We start from the raw sequence: 18,631 nt of genomic DNA on the forward strand, positions 1-18,631 counted from the left end.
ATAGGAATTTGACGCTGCGTGAGAACATAATTGAGTAAATTGTAACAAAATTTAATTTTATCGTTCATGTATGACTTTTGTGAGGCAAGTTTGACAGTATTTTAGTAAACGTTTCTTTAAAAATATCGCTGTTAGAGACGCTATTGGTCTCATTATGTTTCCGCAAAATGTCGTATTTTGCTCACATATTTACATACCATGGTTAGACAGTCTCCGTAAGAGAACTTGTATAGTGTCACTTAAAATTCAGCTGGCTGCATGAGACGCGTACAAACGACACGAGAGCGCTTTCATCCAAACATCAGCAGAGCTCTTAGTAACTTTACACTTAAGCGGACGGTAAATGGATAACGACGGTTCGTAGATGAACAAACGTGGCTTTTTCCTCGAAGTGTGGAAAACGGGTAGCTTAGATGCGCCTTTCGCTGATTCATACTGTGTAAATTTTCGATGAACCGTCTCAGGTGTCATATCAGGTGTCAGTGACATACAAATCCTAAGCAGCTATGCTGTTGCATTCTTAATGTATCTGTTTTTGTTCCCAGATAGAACAAAACAAAACAAACAAAAAAGTAAGAAAGAGTTTAACCAGACGAGTGGGGCTATGCATGCCTAAACGTGCAAATTCACTCAGAAAAACTGCCCCCGTAACAGGTTTGCGCTGATTTTTTTTCGCTTGATGCCCATGATTTTCTACGTGGTTTGAAAACACCCAGAGAACTCTGAAACGTGCCTCGGTTAAGTTAGCGCTCTGAATCAAGGCAAGGCCAAGATGACTATTCGGGATCTTTCTATTCTGAGAATCGCATGCCGCTTATTTTCTAGCAGTAACTGATAAAGAAACCCTGTCATAATGGCTAGAGGCGGGCCAATGCAAACTGTTATTAGAGAGGGCTCAGAAACTTCAGAAGTGGTTGAAACAGCACTGTGGAGTCTCCATCTGTTTTGAATAAGACTTTAAATATCGGTGGGAAGGATATTTTTGGATTACAGTATACTGGTGTGGCCTAGAATCAGCAGTTTTGCATGAGGAAACATGGATCTTCAAATACGGCTCTTTGAAGACGCCATTTATAAGTACTATAGTTGCCATCAGCAGAAGCAATACTAATCATATTAAAGTAGCACTGTTTATTTCAAAGATATTTGAAGCACGACTTTTAATAGTATATTGCTTTCTGTATATTAATCTGTAACATACATAATGATACATGAAGAATTTTCATAAGGGTTTTTCAAAGATTTATGTCCACACTTCAACCAGAATATTTTGGTGATGTATATATCACTCACACTCTTTCAGAGGGACAACATTTAAAAAGTGAAGTCCTTTTACTTTAAAAAGGAAACAGCAATGAAGAGAATTAAACAAACAAACTAAACTTATTTTAGTAGGGTCCATTGTTTGTCTATGAAATGTTTTAAATACACCTGTGAAAAAAAACCCCAAACAAAACTCTCACAGTTGCCACTGCAGACTTCCTCTGTGTGGGTGTAAATGGTGATAGACTGATTTAAAAAGAGAGAGAGAAAGCGAGAGAGAGAGTGAGTGAGAGAGCGAGAGAGAGAAAGAGAGATCCTGAAACAGTTTGTAACTTTAATGTTGTGCTGAAATGTAATTGTTTGGGTGTGTAATATGTCCAAATATATAAGATGAAACCAGCGCATTGTCTCATCCAGTCAGTTTTTGTCCAGGAGTAATGTGAACTTCGAGGAGACATTTGGAAAATTACAAAACTACACAAAAAGAACATTTTCCCAAGAAATAGACAAAGCTTACCAGAATAACAAAAAAACAGAATACCAAAATAGGGTAAATAACTACTCATAACTACTTATAACTACTCATTATAAATGTGTTAAACTGCCACTGTTACCTCATCAGCTAATAACATCAAAGCAGACAATATTGAGAATCAAACTACCCAGGGAAATATAACTCTTTAGGGACCACTGGTCCCTGAAAGTTTTCATTCACACGAACAAACAAACAAACAAACAAATCTTTTTGAAATAATTTTTAATCCTTGTATTAATTGCTACTGACATGGTGTACCCATATCAAAAATGTCGATAAGTAAAGACTGCACCAGCTTCAGTGTCTAATATGCAAATCCATACACAGCAGGAGCTGTTGGTTATTTAACATGTAATTGAAACCATTACTATGATCAGTGTGTGCCTGCACAGTGGCTATTACCTCCCAGCTACTGTGTAAATACATTATGACAATCTTTTGTAATGGGCTAGGGCTATTAATGATACACCTATCCATCTGAACAAAGGGTGCTGCTCTCAGCATAGCTCACATTAGGGTGATGGGGACAGACAACAAGAGCACTCGATTTATGCTCTGACATCTTACACAACTGTATTGTCCGGACATTTATTTGAACGTTTAGATTCACGTGTTGTACCGCAAGCCCATACAACAACCCCTGAACTTCTGATGTCTGTCCGTGTCAGCTGAGCGTCAGTTGTTATGGAGAATATGCTTTTCAAAATTCCACGTACGATTGACGCCTCTGCCAATAAGCCAATGACATTTACGTTTTTGGCTCACACCCACAGAGTCTGAGCCCTGCTTCGCGCCATCTTAAGTGTGGCAAACCATGTCGCGACTGAAACAAAGCGCATCTAAATTAATTTATTTCCCAACCTCCAGGACATTCTTGTACGTTGCACACGAAGCTATTAAGACTGTGGTTTCTGAATTTAGAGGAAAATTGACACTTTTCACATCCTAAGGGTCTGAAAATATCAAATCAAGGTTTCATAATAGTGTTTCACAACAGCCTGTGAAGCGTCGAGTAGTCTATGTTTGCAATGCTCATAGACACACAAATCATGGCGGCTCAGCTCCTCCAGTTTGCCCTATAGACCTTCAGATAGGACGAGCGCAGGTTTATAAAGAATCCGCAGTAGAGATCGTTGCGATCTAAGAAAGTTGATTGATCTCCCGGCGGAACGACAGGTAAGTTATTTTTCTTGCTTACACTGTTACATTGTTACATTACTACTGGATGGCACACAAATATAGGATAGGATCATTTTGAGACTCAGCGTGTTGTGAATGAGAAATACAGGAATGTTTCCATTTACAGTCGCCTGAATGCTTGGAAGGTTTTGTAACCGGGTTGTGTAACGATAGGTGCACAAACTTCTCTATATGAAAAACAGGAGGAAATTAGACCAGCTTAATTAAAACACGATGTCGCGCTCAATGTTTTGAGGAGGGCAGGATCTTGAAACACAGTATAATTCCTCTGTAAAATCATTTGAGGCGAATTATTGCCGTCCCCTATTCAAGTAAGTACCCAATAGTTTAATCCAAAAAGTTGAATAGAAAAAATACTACTGTTCATGAAATTTCCTTAATTACATTTTGGTAAATGTCGTGAAATATATCCTAACATAATTTATGTAGCTTGTGTATTTAGTATAACTGATTTAGTAAAACTGAATACCCAGTGTGTAGAAGTTGTACCAGTGGGGGTGAAACCGATCTTGATACTGAATATTAATGTGTTTTCCAGATTTTTACCCACAATGGCACTTAGAACAGCTGTCTCACGCTTGTTTGCGAACTCTCAGAGATGTTCTTTAATTGCGGCTTCAAGAGCACAGGGCACAGCGGCACCTGCCCAAAATGGTGAGTCTCCTGTCAGAGAAGATGATAGGAGGTTACAAAAAGTTACTTGAAAAGTTAATCATATGGATGACTTAACTGTAAAACATTTCCCCCTTTATATTGTAGATATTTCAGTGCATTTATTCAACTCGAAAACAAGTTGATCTATATTATTTTGCTCCTCATTACCTCACAAGTAAATTTTTTGAAAATTTATTTACAGAAGTAGAGCAAGCCAAGAAACCAACAAAAGCACGTAAGTCGTATTCGTTTAATTTGTGGAAACATGAACTAACAAAGCAAACATACTGAAATGTATTATATTTATGCTATGTAGTAGTCAATAATAATAATAATAATAATAATAATAATAATAATAAATGTTTTCTGATCCTAGCTAAAGTGCAGTTTAACTGGCGCGATGCTTTGGACTTGGAAGGCCAGCTCACGGAGGAGGAAATAATGATTCGAGATTCGTTCCGTGATTACTGTCAAGAGAAGCTAATGCCACGCATTCTTATGGCAAACAGAAATGAACGTACGCATCTGAATCGTCTCCTTTTTTAATGTTGTTAACTGTTGGATATAAAAGTGTTTCAGACCTGTTGTGACAACAAATTGTGTTTGTCTTCGTGTGTGTTTTCTCTAGATTTTCATCGTGAAATTGTCTCTGAAATGGGCGAACTTGGTGTCCTTGGACCGACAATTCAAGGTGAGTTATGTGCGAAATCTGTGAAACCGTTTGTTGATCCATCCGGAATACCCACTTAATACAACCAACTACTCCGTGCACAGGAGCATAAAATATTCAGTATGTACTCAAAACATTTCAGGTCTTAAACATATATTTTTTGAAAACCTCTCACCTCATGCAAATGCCTTAAATTGGTCTCAGACTTTTATGTATGTATGTATTTATTTATTTATTTTTCACGGGTTATGTCTGTGATCAGTTTTACCCTCTGTTTGCTTTGCCTGAGACATGGATCCTTTCTGAAGGTGACTCGTGTCTGCCTGCTTGTCCTAGGTTACGGCTGTGCAGGAACCAGCTATGTGGCCTATGGCCTGATCGCCAGGGAGGTGGAGAGGGTGGACAGCGGCTATCGCTCTGTGATGAGTGTTCAGTCCTCACTGGTCATGCACCCCATCAATGCTTATGGCACAGAGGAGCAGAAACAAAAGTATTTGCCCAGACTTGGTAAGCGGGGAAAGACGCCATATGTTGACGTGTTTGCCAGCGCAAAAAAAATGTATGGCTGTACCGTTTGTGTGATTTTGTTACCATAAGAACAGCATCGCCTGGATTAATAGTTATTGCAGAAGTCGTTTTCCTTCTTTATAAAGCCGCAAAATAATAATAAAAAAAAAGCAAATAGTTTTACTCGAATAGAGGCCAATAGAAATGGCTGGCAATAAAACACACCAAACGAAAACGTCATTCCGTGTCCCTTTCACGCCTAGCACGGGGAGAGATTTTGGGCTGTTTTGGCTTGACTGAGCCAAACCACGGCAGTGACCCAAGCAGTATGGAGACCAGGGCCAAATACAACCCCTCCAGTGGCACCTTCACTCTGAATGGCGCCAAGACATGGTGAGTATGTGCTCCCTTCAGCAATAGAAATGGGAACGTCTGAACAGGTGGCTGACTGAATTCACGCTGCGTAGACAAGCAGGAATCAGTCTGTCTCGAAAAGCCCGCCCTGGAAGTTGATTTGGATAAAAGCTTCTGTTATATGAATAAGTGTTAATGTAAAACATAACCAGGGTGTTCTGGAGAGATTTCTTTTTTTTTACGCAGCCTCTTTAAAACCTCAGATCATGTGAAGTCTGTGTGGAAGATTTTTACAGTCATTTTACGGGTCATGTTAAATAACTCATTTTATGGATTTGTGTACCACGGTTCCACTTGCTCACTGAAAGCTGACGTGTAGGACCCCCTTTGCAAGACAAACGTTGCATAATGGAGTTTTTTTTTTCTGTTTAAGGGACATGACATGAGAAGGTCATGTAAGCTATATGGCTCGGTGCTTATGTAAGAGAAGTCATATGAGGACTGTAACGCACATCCATTTTTAGACAGTAACCTAGCTCCGTTTGGCAAGATGTTTGTTCCCCGCCGTTCTGCAAACAGCTTCGCTCATTTCTTTTGCGCTGTGTGGTCTAGAGGTTAGAGAACCGGGCTCGTGACCGGAGGGTCGCTGGTTCGATTCCCAAGACCGACATCCACAGCTGTGTGCCCTTGGGCAAGGCGCTTAACCCCAATGCCCCCCAGGCACAAGGAATGTGTGTGTGTGTGTGTTCACTACCGGTGTGTTGGATGGGTTAAATGCAGAGGACAAATTCACTGCTCACTGTTCACAGTGTGTGTGCGATCACAGAGACTTACATTGCATTGCTTGACTCACTCTTAACCAGTATTGTATGTCTAACCATGTTCTTTTGTTTCCAGGATCACCAACTCCCCCGTCGCTGATATCTGCGTTGTGTGGGCAAAGTGCGAAGACGGAAGGGTGCGAGGCTTCATCCTGGAGCGTGGCATGAAAGGCCTGGCCACGCCCAAGATCGAAGGCAAGTTCTCTCTTCGGGCGTCTGCAACCGGCATGATTCTGATGGATGAAGTGGAGGTACCTCAGGAGAATCTGCTGCCCAATGTATCTGGACTGGCCGTGAGTTTCCTCTCAACGCTTTTTTTAAAAAAAAAAAAATTTTTGTGTCGTTTCACAGTGAAGTGAAACGACGAGAATAACATCCACAGACAGTACCATCACAATGAGCTGGTCGTAACCCTTAGAACAACTTTAACTCATTAATTTAAACACATTCTCTATGAAACCTGCTTCTGCACACAAATGGTTGGGTGACTCGTACAATGAAATAGAAAATGAACTACATACTGTGTCTTATGGAAGTATTCAGTGAAATGTGTTCAGTGCTTGCATAGTTTGTGGTACCAAATACAAACCCCTCACTGACTGTGCGTATCTTGCTTTTTTCCCATGGTCAGGGCCCCTTTGGCTGCCTGAATAACGCCCGTTATGGCATCGCATGGGGAGCACTGGGTGCCGCAGAGTTCTGCTTCCATGCTGCTCGTCAGTACACCTTGGACAGGTAAAGAAACCGTATTTGGTTATAAGATAGTGCTATAATATCAGTTTGATGTGGTATTAGTGTACCACTTGAATACTTGTATATTTAAATATTTTCAGCTTCTCTTATGCTATTGTATGAATTAAACTGGTTCTACTAAAGGATCGCTTTCATGTGCTGTGAGACAGCACATTAACTTTTCTCTTAACCATGTAGTACAAAAGAGCTCTTATCAGCGAGCAGGCCTGAACGTCTTAAAACATGTCAACAAATTGTGTAGGAAGATTTGTAGTGTGTTGAGAAATCAGCGATAGTATGTAATTATCAAGTAATGACATACCCAACAGCCTGGAGAAACATTTGTTTCTATTATTTGACTGAAGTTATTCCTATGAAGCGCATAAGAAAAAAAAATCAACGTAAGCTAATAAAAAGTGAAAATGAATAGTTGCATAATCAGAAGAAGCATAAAGAAAAACATGTTTGAATGATGCAAATGACTAAGCTTAAAACTATGCCTCCTAGGATCCAGTTTGGTGTGCCTCTGGCTAGAAACCAGCTGATGCAGAAGAAGATGGCGGACATGCTGACGGAGATCACTATTGGACTGCAGTCCTGTCTCCAGCTGGGTAGACTCATCGACGAGAAGAAGTACGTCATCAATGTAGTACTTCAGCTCCGTGTGTTGTGTTTAGCGTTTTCGTACAAGTTGAAATGGTTCTGTTGAAATTGACCCACTCAGATGGAGGCAGATAAAAGGAGTGATATGAAATGGACCCGTGCCAAGAGAAAAACGCTGAAGGATATTTTATAGTCTTTTAATAAAGATAATTACATAGTACGTCTATGAAAAGGATTGCTTTCATATTTGTGTTTGTGCAGCCAAATTAGTTGCACTTAAGCAGTCTTTAAAGATCACTCATCTCTTTACCAGTCATAAACTCAAGTATGTCATTTCATAAACGTGAACGGAAAAAGATCGGTAAAGATCTTGACTCGTAAGGGAACTTGCTAATGGCCTGAGTGAACCTGGGTATGGGGCAAAAGAGCGTAATTGACAGGTTTGATCGACACATTTTGTCGCTGTTAATTCGCACAGAGCTTCTCCGGAGATGATTTCCCTGTTGAAGAGGAACAGCTGTGGCAAAGCTCTGGACATCGCCAGGCAGGCCAGAGACATGCTGGGCGGAAACGGCATCGCCGACGAGTACCACATCATCCGTCACGTCATGAACCTCGAAGCCGTCAACACTTACGAGGGTAAGGGCAGAAGGCGTCGAGTCAGGCTGAAAATTCCAGGAAGAGAACAAAGGACATTTTCTTTGTATCTTAGTTGGTCAGCTTGTGCGTATAGGTGGTGAGAATGAATGATCCTGAGAATAGATGCTTCCCAGGGGGAGACGGGTTCCTTAGTGGGTCAGCTTGTGTTTATGGATTTTGACCAGCAGAGGTCAGCGTTGAGTAAATGTGAATTTGAAGTTCAGTCAAGGTACAAATGAGCCTTGACCTCTGCTTCAGTTCTCTCTCTCTATGTGACACCAAAGCATGTTATCCTGCACTGACCTGATAAAGTACTTAATTCTACTTGGACCACGAAAACAGGATAAGCTTTCAGCTTAAGCTTTTATTACATATAAAATGGATAGTTGGGTAATGAGTCGTTACAAAATACTTTCACACGCACTAACTCTCTGTCTCTCTGTGTTGTAGGCACACATGACATCCATGCTTTGATCCTGGGCAGAGCTATCACCGGCCTTCAGTCTTTCACTGTTGAAAAGTAGACACCTGACTCGGTTGAAAGAGAGCGAGCAGTGAAACACTAAACTTGAACAAAACGCTACATTTCATTGTGCTTCTCGGGCAAGAGCCACGGTGGAACAACTGATAAAACTTCTATTCTCAAGTGCCTTCTGTTAAGGCTCCTCTTTCTGAAAACATTAAAGGAATACCTAACAATGGGTCCAGCTGTACGTCTGATCTGGTTGTCTGCTTATGTGCAAATGTAGTGATGATCCAGAGCAAAGCATTTTGCCATTGTTTACATCTGTAGGGATACTGGTTCTGTGTAGGAACCATTGAATGAGAAATACGGTTTAAGCTCGTTTTGTAAGGTTTTAGATGTCCTTTGTAGCGTCCGATCAGAATGAGAAGAATGAAAGAAATGAAAGGTCAAAATCTCTAAGGAGCACTTTAGAACTTCATCTTAACACTATTGTAATTTTTAGCCCTTATCTGTTGTATTACTTTGAGGGAATTTTCGATTTTGATTTACAGCCTATTATATTTATTAAACTGTTAAATAAACTCTTTATTGGGTTTTCTTTATTGCGGACTTTTGATTTAATTTCAAGGCGTTGTCTTGTGGATGATGAAAAACTGATGAAAAACTAGAAACGATGATGATGATAATGGTGATGAAAGTACTGAATTCTAGAGTACTGCAAATACATTGTCTGTGTGGGTGTGTGCGCGAGCGTCCGTTGTGATTAGACTGGAGCGATGATGTAATGACAAGGCACCAATCAATGGGCTGACAGGGAAGCTTAATTCACTCGGAGAACAAACTGACAGGTCAGTCCGTACTCGGTAGTTGCACCACAACGAATGCAAGACAGCTCCTCTTTCTGTAAGTTTTCTACACTTAACTTACTTAAACCAGATTTTAAATATAGAAATGACGAATTAAATGAATAAATAGAGTGTCAGCGAACATATCTGAGAAAGAAAACATTTACACTTCCAGAAGAGTTTCAGTTAATGGAATAGGCTATTTTGCAGGATCTGCTGAGTTAATTAATAAACTATCAGTTAAACGAACAGTATGGAAAGCTGTTCTACTGAAAACTCATAATCGTTTTTAATGGATTTTCTAATGCTTTTTCCATGTATGATTTTTTAAGTTTAAAATAATAAATAATTTGAAACCGAATAAATAATTCCCCATTTAGGAATGGATGGCAATTTTGGCTATTAAACGATGAGCATTTTAACTGCTAGAAGACTGACAAGAAAACTTAAACGTATGTGGATCAGCGAGGAACCGGACAACATCTAAATATCGGTACAAGTATCGTCGGCACCTGGATAAGGAGGTTTTGGAGAGATCCGAGAGCGTGAGACAACGATGCAATCTGCGGAAGTGAACGGATTTAATTTGTCGATCGATGGACAGAATTATTATCAGTATTTGGTCCACGAAGGACCACTTTACAAGGAGTACAAGCCTCCACCAAGGGATCTCATCCAACTACCGAAAGCCGTGCTTTATTTACTCATGGCAGCCTTGGTGGTCGTCATTTTCGCCTATGCCATCGTAGGCCATTTAATTAAAGATCTTGCTTATGATGTCGTAGGTAGGTGCCTGATGTTTTTTGTTTGTTTGTTTGTTTAAAACGGTTATGTTGACTGATCTGGGTACTTTTCATATAGCTGAGATTTTTTTTCTTCCAAAATTCAATTCTAATACAATTCAAATGGGTTTCAAAAATAAAGAAGTCTAGACAGTCGTCAGAAGCTTCGCTGATTTTCAGTAGGCCTATTCTTCTTTTCTAATTTGGTCTATTTTTCTAACTTAGCAGTTGCTCAGTTGCTCTGATAGACTTAACACTCTTCTGCTTTCCCGTACTTCATTGCCATTCAGTCCAACTCTCTGATCAAAGTTTGTTTAGAATACGAATTTTAAGTTTTTGTCATCGGGGTTCAAAATCATAGTACACATTTTAAAACAAATATTGTCAGTTCAAGCCTACAATGAATCATATTACTGTCTTTGCAGCGATCTGTTCTCAGTTGCTGTTTCTGTATCTCTCTACAGATTGGGTTTTGGGCCCAAATGAGGAGAATCTTAAGGCCAACAGTGAGGTTGAAGATACCAGTCCATCACACATACCTCTCGGTCTCACTCTCTCCCACCCCAACGCCTTCCATGTGTGGGACAAGGATGATGTGGTTATCCCCCTGCCCCGGGAGGACAGTCCGCAGGCTAGCCCATTACTGACTGTCATTCCTTACTTTCCTCACCTCTTCCCATCCCTCCCCTCCAACAGCGCAACCAACAGCCCCTCGCTGAACAAGGTCCAGACGCCTGACACCAAGAGTCCAATCAAAAGCCCCACCAAGAACCCACAAGAGGCCTATTTCTTCTCTTAACTTTACCACGGCGATGGAGGAGCAGATTATAACTGTTTCACTATATCCGTATGAAGCTAAACCTAAATCTTCCCTTGTCCATCCTGACAGAAGATGAATAAGATTATATGACCTCCTAACTATCCCTTTGAATGAGATGTAAATCCATATCTACCTATGACTGTTTGCAAGGAGGAGACAAGGAATTGTGAAGGAAGAATGCACAGCAAACTCTTGAAATTCAAATGGTCGCTGACTGTATTCGTTACATTTCTTGTATTATCATATTTCAGTAAAAATGCTACGCTACAAATGGTTACAAACGTCGAAATAAGAAGTTGCATTGACAGTAGGCTAACTAGCACACAACATCAGCTGATGGAGGAAGATTTTGAAATGTTCGAAAAATTCCTTTGGATATCATTCGTGCAGAATATCAGAAGACCGACTCCTAACTCGGTTGTGCAAAAAACTGTTGATTACCAATACCTCCATTTTAAGGTGTTGTTTGAGGTATAGCATGTGTACGTTGGTGAAAGAAATCATTTTGGCACTCACGTGTTATCTGCTCTGGTTTAGTGTATTTCAAGCGGATGATTTCTAACAGTGTATCCCGTTTTAAGTGCCACTAATTGTAGAAGACGTCACTCTGATAGGCAGTCAAAAGCTGCTTTACTGAAATGCAGCTGCACGGTGATTAGGGGGACAAGGTGAGCCTCAGCCTCAGCGTTTTCTGTGGATTGTGCCAAGCAATGTTATTGCTCGTTATGCCAAAATGGAGGAATGAAACCTCTTTAAAGCAATTTAAATGTATGATATTTGTGTAGACAGTATATGGAGGACATTTGATGTTTCTTTCTTATATATATATATATATATATATATATGGTACATGTGGCACGTTCGTTCATGCAAGGATGTTGTAAATCAAAAAAATATATATATGTGTATGTTGAGAATGTAGTGAGCGAATAAGGTGAGGCTGTCCAGTCATCTCACCTATTCTTATCTTGAATCTGTACCCACATCCGATTCTAATATCCGCTACTACCTGCTTAAGTTTCAATAAACAGTAGACTAAGTCGATTTTGTGTTTGCCGGTGGGTTGGATTTTGCTCTGCAACGTCATTTGTTCCTTTAAATGCATTGAAGATAATAGGAGTACTTAAGGCAATGGGTTAACTGACTTGACTGTGTCGATGAGAGCTTGACTTAATGTGTTTACTGTGGGTGACATAAGATTAATCCGTCGTGACCGTTCCGGAGTCAAAATGCTGAGGTCAGCGTCTAGCCAAGGACTGGAGCAGGTATCGGGGTACCGTCGCACAGCTACAACCTTGAACCCTGCCGCTGGAAGGATGCGAAGGGATGTCTTGTATGAAGGTTGACTGCCGTAGGAGTATTTAGAATGTCACTATTATTTAATAGTCACGTTGAAATCCCTGCATCTGCCAACAAAGTCATTCAGGGTTGTGATTTTTTTGTTGTTGTTGTTGTTCTTTTATCCCTGAAATCGCTGGGTGCCATAGAACACTGAGTAATGACTGATAGGATGATGGAACCAAATAGAAGGCTGTGTAATAATTGTATCTATGATATGTAATGATTCACCACAAATTCCTCTTTCCAGTTATGAAAATCACAAGGCCTGTAACACATTCAAAACTCATTGTAATGTCCGCTAAGCCAGATGATGTCCACATAGAGAATTAGACCTTTAAACTTTTAAAAACACCTAAATAACTTTGTAGTTTGACTTTTTTCAAAGCATGCCTATATCCCTAACTTGAATTTTACTCTATCCATATTGACATCTGGCTCATAAATACACTTAAAGCCAAAAATTTCCCTACAGGCTAAACCATGATAAAGTCACAGAATGAACGTTCGAGTCTACTTCTGCGAAATTGTCTGAAATCAGGGTAGACAGAAGATTGAAGTTTTATCTCAGTTATGCAACAAGCGAGGACAGATCTTGGAAGCTGGATATTGCATGCAACTGCTAGTTTTGTAGAGGGGAGGAAAAAGAAAAACAAGAAAAACATAATGACTACTAATGTCAAATGACTCCTAGATAACGACTCATGTCTAGGATATACAACATAAACGTCATGTGTACTTAACTCATGCAACCACACAATGAGATATATTGTTGATCAGTGTTCTTCTTTTTTTTCATTAAATTGTAAGGCCAGCTTTATCATCTGTTACTTTAAGTCTCCACTCTCAGCATGGAGAGAGATTTAGGAAGGAAGATTACAAGCAGCTTAGTTCTAACACAAAATCCCCCTTAAACGTTTGAGCCAGGAGATGTGAATGATATAATGACAAGTTAGCGCTGCAATCTCCTAACGAGAGAACATGTCAGGTAGAAGACATCATTCCAAATGATGAACCACTAACAAGAGACCATACAGCATGACGCATCAAGGCAGCAGAAATTGCTCTCAACATTTTCCCAGAATAAATAATTGCCAGATTGAAAGGTCGAGTTTCAAGACTTGAACTGAGCTCAGTTTGACTTCAGATCGAGTTTCAAGAATTGAATTGAGTTCAGTTTGAAAGCAGCCTTTGAGAACTACAGAATGCTCACTGCCAGAAAGTCAATTTTTTTTTTTTTACAAATTTAGGACTTTACATTCCTCAAGGACTGGGAGAGAAAACCAAGGAAGATGCAACTACGTCAACCAACTACTTCCTGTCGCTTAGTTTCTAAGTGCAATCTACCTTTCAGGTCTTGCCAGATGAGACTGAGAGAAAGCCAGTACTGGCATGGCCTTGCATCCGTTACGGGTCATTGGGTGACTATCTTTGCTTACGTTGATGAAACATCGCATTGAGAGCTTCTGCCTGCTTGTTTGCTAGTTTTAGTGTCTGTGTAATTTGTTTTTGGGCTTGTTTTGTGATTAGTACATGCTGTACATTTATGATTTTATTAGTGTTAAAAAAAGGACGATAGCTCTGCCAGGTTTAAGAGTGTGAAAGTCTAGTGTGAGTCCAGCCTGACACCCAACTGTGGGGAGATGGAAACAGGCAGTAAGATATTTTAAATCATTTAAATCCTGTGGTTGCACTCGCGTTAAACCATGTTGGCAAGCTTAGCATCAGGCTAATGAGTCCTGCATTAAGATCAGCAGGTCCTGGTCATCATCTGCTAGGCAGGGAAGGTTCTGGAACACAGCTTTACCAGAATACTTTGTGCTACATGCTGTTATCTAATTTTAGCGAAAAAAGAAACTTTTTCCTTTTTTTTTTTTTTTTTGTTAAATCTGTGAATAGTATTATCAGATGATGTTTCAAAAGAGCCTCTGAACATTTTTGAGGACAGTTGTGGATTATACTTAATGGGATTGAAGGGAAGTGGTGGTGGGGGGGGGGGGGCAAGCATTTGGGGGCAGGATTATGCCTCTTTATTCAAACAATTAGGGACAATTTGGAGAAAGGGAAGTCAGGCCAATCAGGAAATGAGTATATTCATCAACCTCAGCATGTCATGAGGACAAGTGAGCCTTGGAGGACGTTTGGATGCCGAGATATGCTGCAGGTACCTTGAGACTTAAAGTGGAGGTTATTTTGCAGAGAACCTTTTTTATTTAAATGTATCTTAAATACAACAGGCTCTACCTGAAAATCTAAACACGGCTAACAAAAATGTGTGGAAAATCCTCTCTAGACATTTAGTCTTTTACACATTGCTACAGTGCTGAAGGATCTTTTCAGTGATCAAGTGCAGGACACATATTCCAAATGAAAACACATCCTTTAACAATGTAAGCATAAGCAGTTCAAGCAATTTACACCATTCTGGGTCTTAAGGCTTACTGCCCCAGACAGCACACACACAGCCCTATGAATAAAGATTCCCATGTTAATTCTGACAAGGGACAACTATGGTAACACAATCCACTCATCCCTAATCCTCAGCAAAGCCACGTGCCTCTTAAAAGCACAAGGTCAGCACAACTCTTGAACTCTTACCTTCCACTGATCACTTCATATGACTAAACACCAGAACTTAAAGTTACCAAGAGTAGGGGGTTCATACTTTTGAAACCATGGAAGACAAGGGGTTAATGTCCTCTCAATTCACTTTCAGGTATGCAATGCTAAACCACTTCCACCCATATTCTTGTTGAAGCTCAAGGGCAAGAACTCATTGGTCCCTCAAGTTCAGTCTGTGAGTTCAAGGTCCCTTGTCAGGTTAAGTGCATATTAGTTACTGCCAGCCAGAGGCCAACAAAGGAATTGTATAATTGACACCAAACACCTATTGTAACACACTGTATCAAGGGCAATAAACTGGCAGACCCATCAAAGCAGATGTACCATGGTCACTGAAGAGAAGAGTCCAATCTGAGACATTCCAAAACAAGTTCTCAAATTTGAAAATTCTTTTAATAGTCACAGTAAAATGCATTTACAGTTTCTTAAACCAGTTAGACATTTATTTTGTACAACACATTAAAAATCTAAAATTTTCTGTACATTAAATTGTGATCAGGATTAATCTTGAGCCAAAAGCTAGCTGACCTAGTCAAACTTGCATTAAAAAGCAGGTCCTCGTTGCAACTCCAACTGTTTCAAACACTGGAGCGGTCGATGTCTCGCTTTGGCAGAACAGCGCGGTAAAGCGAAGTTCCCCTTCCTTGTATGAACGTGATCGTCAGTTTCTTCTTGGTGACTTCAAAATGGGCAAAGCCACCCAAGGTTGAAGCCTTGCCAGTGAAGAACTTGAGTGAGTTCTTAGGAATGTCGTGACGATGGCGTACATCTGGATCCATGAAGTTACCTGCTCCGCTGACCACATAGCCAATTCCAGATTCTTTAATATACTGCAGACAGGAAATAAAAGGAACCCAAGTTTCACACACAAAGAACAAAAAGCCACTGAAGCCCAGAAGCTCGTGATAAAAGCAAAAGGCAAATGTCATCTCAAACATGTTCCCATACCTGTAGGTTATGGTCATGGCCACACAGATAAGCAGTGGCCTTGTACTTGAGCATCAAAGGACGCAGTCTCTTCAGCAGGCAATCGGTGGGTCCGTGTTCAGAGATGGACCACACGGGGTAGTGACCAGCGACGAGGAGGAAGTCAGCCTTCGACTTTGCCATTCTTTCCTGGAGCCAGAGTAGTTGTCTGTTGGCCTGAGCAGCACTCAGAGGACCCCTTGGTTTTTGGTCGAAGAAGTCATCCGAGTTTCCGCACAGGAGCACCGTGTCCAGCATCAAGATGGTCATCGTACTGTCCGTTTTTGGAATGCGGAAGTTCAGCTCATAAAAGTAATAAGGGAACTGCCTGCAGGTGGTAGTCAAGTTAAGATTAGGTTATAAACTGCAGCACATGCATGTCTCCACAAAAGGCACTTGGCTAAATCCACTCGGCTTGCCTAAGGGCAGGGCAATTAAAACCAGGACAGTCATGAATGTAGAAGTCAAGCATAGGTGCTTACCATCTCTTTGACATCTTGGTATACTCAATTTGCGCGAGGACGTTTCCTGCATGGTCGTGGTTGCCAGCAACAACATACCATGGAATGTTTAAGGAGTCTGCAGTGTACACTCTCTCAAACGTGTCCTAGTTTAAAAAAAAAAAAAAAAAAGCCATAGATCAAGGGGCCTGTTCATTTAAAACCAGGAGAACTGAAGCCACACAGACTAAAGCCATTTAACATCTCACATTCAAGTTAGTAAGACCATTGAGACAGCATCTCTAATCACAAACCTGGAAACGGGGATCAGTTGCACTATCCACCCCCTTGTAGTAGAAGTTATCACCAAGGGCCAGAACAAAGTCAGCTCCCATCTGCTCAGCGACTCGACCCATCTCCTGAGCAGTGGCCTTCTCAATGGGTGTAATGTAAGGGGGGTATGGCAGACCACCCCAGTCTCCAACCGCCAAGAAGCGGATAGCTGATCGGTTACCTTAGGAAGGAATAGTTGGGTTTCATTTGAACTGAGGCAAAAGCCCAAGAACCATTCCATTTTCATCAGCTCTGGGGTAATACAGTTTAATGTTCATATGCACACAAAGCATCATGCAGATCAGTTCATGTAAAGGAACTGCAAAAAGGTGTACTGTGTGCAAGCATCAACTTACTGCCTTTGGCTTCAAGATCAATGAAAGAGGTTGGGTAGCAAAGGACCACAGGAAAAGCAATGAAAAGGATGGTTATTAATGGTGATGCCATCTGTGAAGGAAGTCAAGAGACCAAAGAGACTTAATTCCATCATTTTAAAACCAAAACCTTGTTTCTGTACAACTTCAAAACAAAGGAAACCATTTCAAACGGTTTTCGATACATTAGACCAGGAACGCTTTTCGTTCACTTCCTCTCACAAACTTGCCCTCAAAAACCATCTTGAGATCAGGTCAGTACAGCACCGTTGCCAAACATTTCTCACCATGTGCCTCCCAAGTAGTCCCCTCTCTACACCTCATGTCAGACAGCTGCAACGTTTCTCTTTTTAAATCATTGCTGCCTGACCTTAGTAGGCCACGCCTTCATTTTCATCATTAGTTACTGCTGCGTTCATCTATCAGCTCTGTTGTTTGGTGTGGTGGATTCTCAAATTTGCTAGAGAGGACCCACATGACAGCCTAAGACACCTGATTCAACTTACTGACTGATTACTCAAGCTTAGCCTCTTCCACTTCGTGCTCTGGTGCTAAGCTTTACACAGAATGTGTAGGGTAGTCTGCCCCCAAGGACTGAGGCTTAGTAAGTCAGTGGGTCCATCTATATAACAAACGTCTATCACTTTGTAACATGAAAATTTTGTGCTTATTTAGATAAAATTAACTTATTCAAGAGCAGGCACTGTAACCTAGAGGTAACTTTAATTTAAAAAAAAAAAGAAGAAAAAGAAGAAACAGATGATGGAAAGCCTGTCTCAGAGTTTATAAACAGCAAATTAAATTTTGTACTGATTACAAATATTAATATATTAAAAAAATACTTTAAACACTACTGATGAGACTTTTTATGCTAACATAATTTTATGCTAGATTAAATTAAGACAATTTAAACTTATTCAAGAGCAGTTGCTGTGACCCAGAGGTAACAGATTAAAAAAAAAGATGAAGAAATAGTTGAATGAGAGCCTGCCTAAAAGTTTATAAACAGCAAATTAAATTTTGTACTGAAAATATCAATAAATATATTTAGACACTATTGATCAGACATTCAATCCTTTCTGACCAGTTGGAATACCAAAACTGATGTGATAATCAAATTATGCAAATTATCACACATTTTGGTAAGAGGAAAAAAAAAAATTGCCATATTGTTAATAAGACTGAGTTTGTCCAAAGAGGAATAGACTCACGTTTGGAGTGGTGTCAAGTGTCCTTAGTGGTTCGAGTGGCCCTGTGTGAGTGGTCTCTCCTTTGAGAGCCTGGTCTCCTCTGGCCAGGTTTATATCGCGACTCCTCGTAAGGGTGAGGAGGGACGTTTGCGTAGCACGCAGCCAAAGCATGGCTCGCCTGAGTCACCGTGTGTCTGGACTGTTGGTCCATGTGACACGCGCATTTGTTAAAAAAGCTGGCGGTAAGACTCCAATTTTTCCACCCTGGTGTTATGTTTTTCTGAATTTCCATATCTGCCCATGTCCAGACAGAACGACTATGCCAGTGCACAGTGCCACCATCTATGGGGAAAACTTCATGATATATGTTGTTCCATTCTGAGGGGGTAAATGTCTAAGAAAAGGCATTTCTGCAAGCTTCTCATTATTGAAATGTCTTTAATACATTAAAATTATTACTATTAAAAGTACTTTCTG

The 18,631-nt window shown here is 40.4% G+C and overlaps 2 protein-coding genes across 2 annotated transcripts; one reads left to right on the forward strand and one right to left on the reverse strand.

Annotated features, from left to right (window-relative positions):
• Nucleotides 1-2,909: 2,909 nt before the first annotated feature.
• gcdha (glutaryl-CoA dehydrogenase a) lies at nucleotides 2,910-9,037 on the forward strand. The gene is made up of 12 exons (XM_030782315.1): nucleotides 2,910-2,974; nucleotides 3,537-3,652; nucleotides 3,855-3,887; nucleotides 4,029-4,169; nucleotides 4,281-4,343; nucleotides 4,659-4,829; nucleotides 5,093-5,222; nucleotides 6,081-6,297; nucleotides 6,636-6,739; nucleotides 7,244-7,369; nucleotides 7,818-7,978; nucleotides 8,429-9,037. The coding sequence occupies exons 2-12, from the start codon at nucleotides 3,550-3,552 to the stop codon at nucleotides 8,500-8,502; spliced, it is 1,323 nt and encodes a 440-aa protein (XP_030638175.1). The 5' UTR covers nucleotides 2,910-2,974; nucleotides 3,537-3,549; the 3' UTR covers nucleotides 8,503-9,037.
• Nucleotides 9,038-15,429: 6,392 nt separating this feature from the next.
• Nucleotides 15,430-17,037, reverse strand: acp5a (acid phosphatase 5a, tartrate resistant). The gene is made up of 5 exons (XM_030781845.1): nucleotides 16,947-17,037; nucleotides 16,572-16,771; nucleotides 16,300-16,424; nucleotides 15,800-16,145; nucleotides 15,430-15,681 (listed from the first exon to the last, which is right to left on the reverse strand). The coding sequence occupies exons 1-5, from the start codon at nucleotides 17,035-17,037 to the stop codon at nucleotides 15,430-15,432; spliced, it is 1,014 nt and encodes a 337-aa protein (XP_030637705.1).
• Nucleotides 17,038-18,631: the final 1,594 nt, after the last annotated feature.

The sequence above is a fragment of the Chanos chanos genome, chromosome 8 (genome assembly GCF_902362185.1).
Source record: "Chanos chanos chromosome 8, fChaCha1.1, whole genome shotgun sequence".
NCBI classification, from domain to species: Eukaryota; Metazoa; Chordata; class Actinopteri; order Gonorynchiformes; family Chanidae; genus Chanos; species Chanos chanos.

What these genes read in the sequence shown, in the direction of transcription:
- acp5a (XM_030781845.1), bottom strand. Translation starts at nt 17,037, where the DNA reads ATGGCATCACCATTAATAACCATCCTTTTCATTGCTTTTCCTGTGGTC. An exon ending in ACCAAGATGTCAAAGAGATG is followed by an intron (nt 16,146 to 16,299) that starts GTAAGCACCTAT and finishes TACCACCTGCAG; the next exon opens with GCAGTTCCCTTATTACTTTT. An exon ending in GCCATGACCATAACCTACAG is followed by an intron (nt 15,682 to 15,799) that starts GTATGGGAACAT and finishes TCCTGTCTGCAG; the next exon opens with TATATTAAAGAATCTGGAAT.
- gcdha (XM_030782315.1), top strand. Translation starts at nt 3,550, where the DNA reads ATGGCACTTAGAACAGCTGTCTCACGCTTGTTTGCGAACTCTCAGAGA. An exon ending in AGCGGCACCTGCCCAAAATG is followed by an intron (nt 3,653 to 3,854) that starts GTGAGTCTCCTG and finishes ATTTATTTACAG; the next exon opens with AAGTAGAGCAAGCCAAGAAA. An exon ending in CGTCAGTACACCTTGGACAG is followed by an intron (nt 6,740 to 7,243) that starts GTAAAGAAACCG and finishes TATGCCTCCTAG; the next exon opens with GATCCAGTTTGGTGTGCCTC.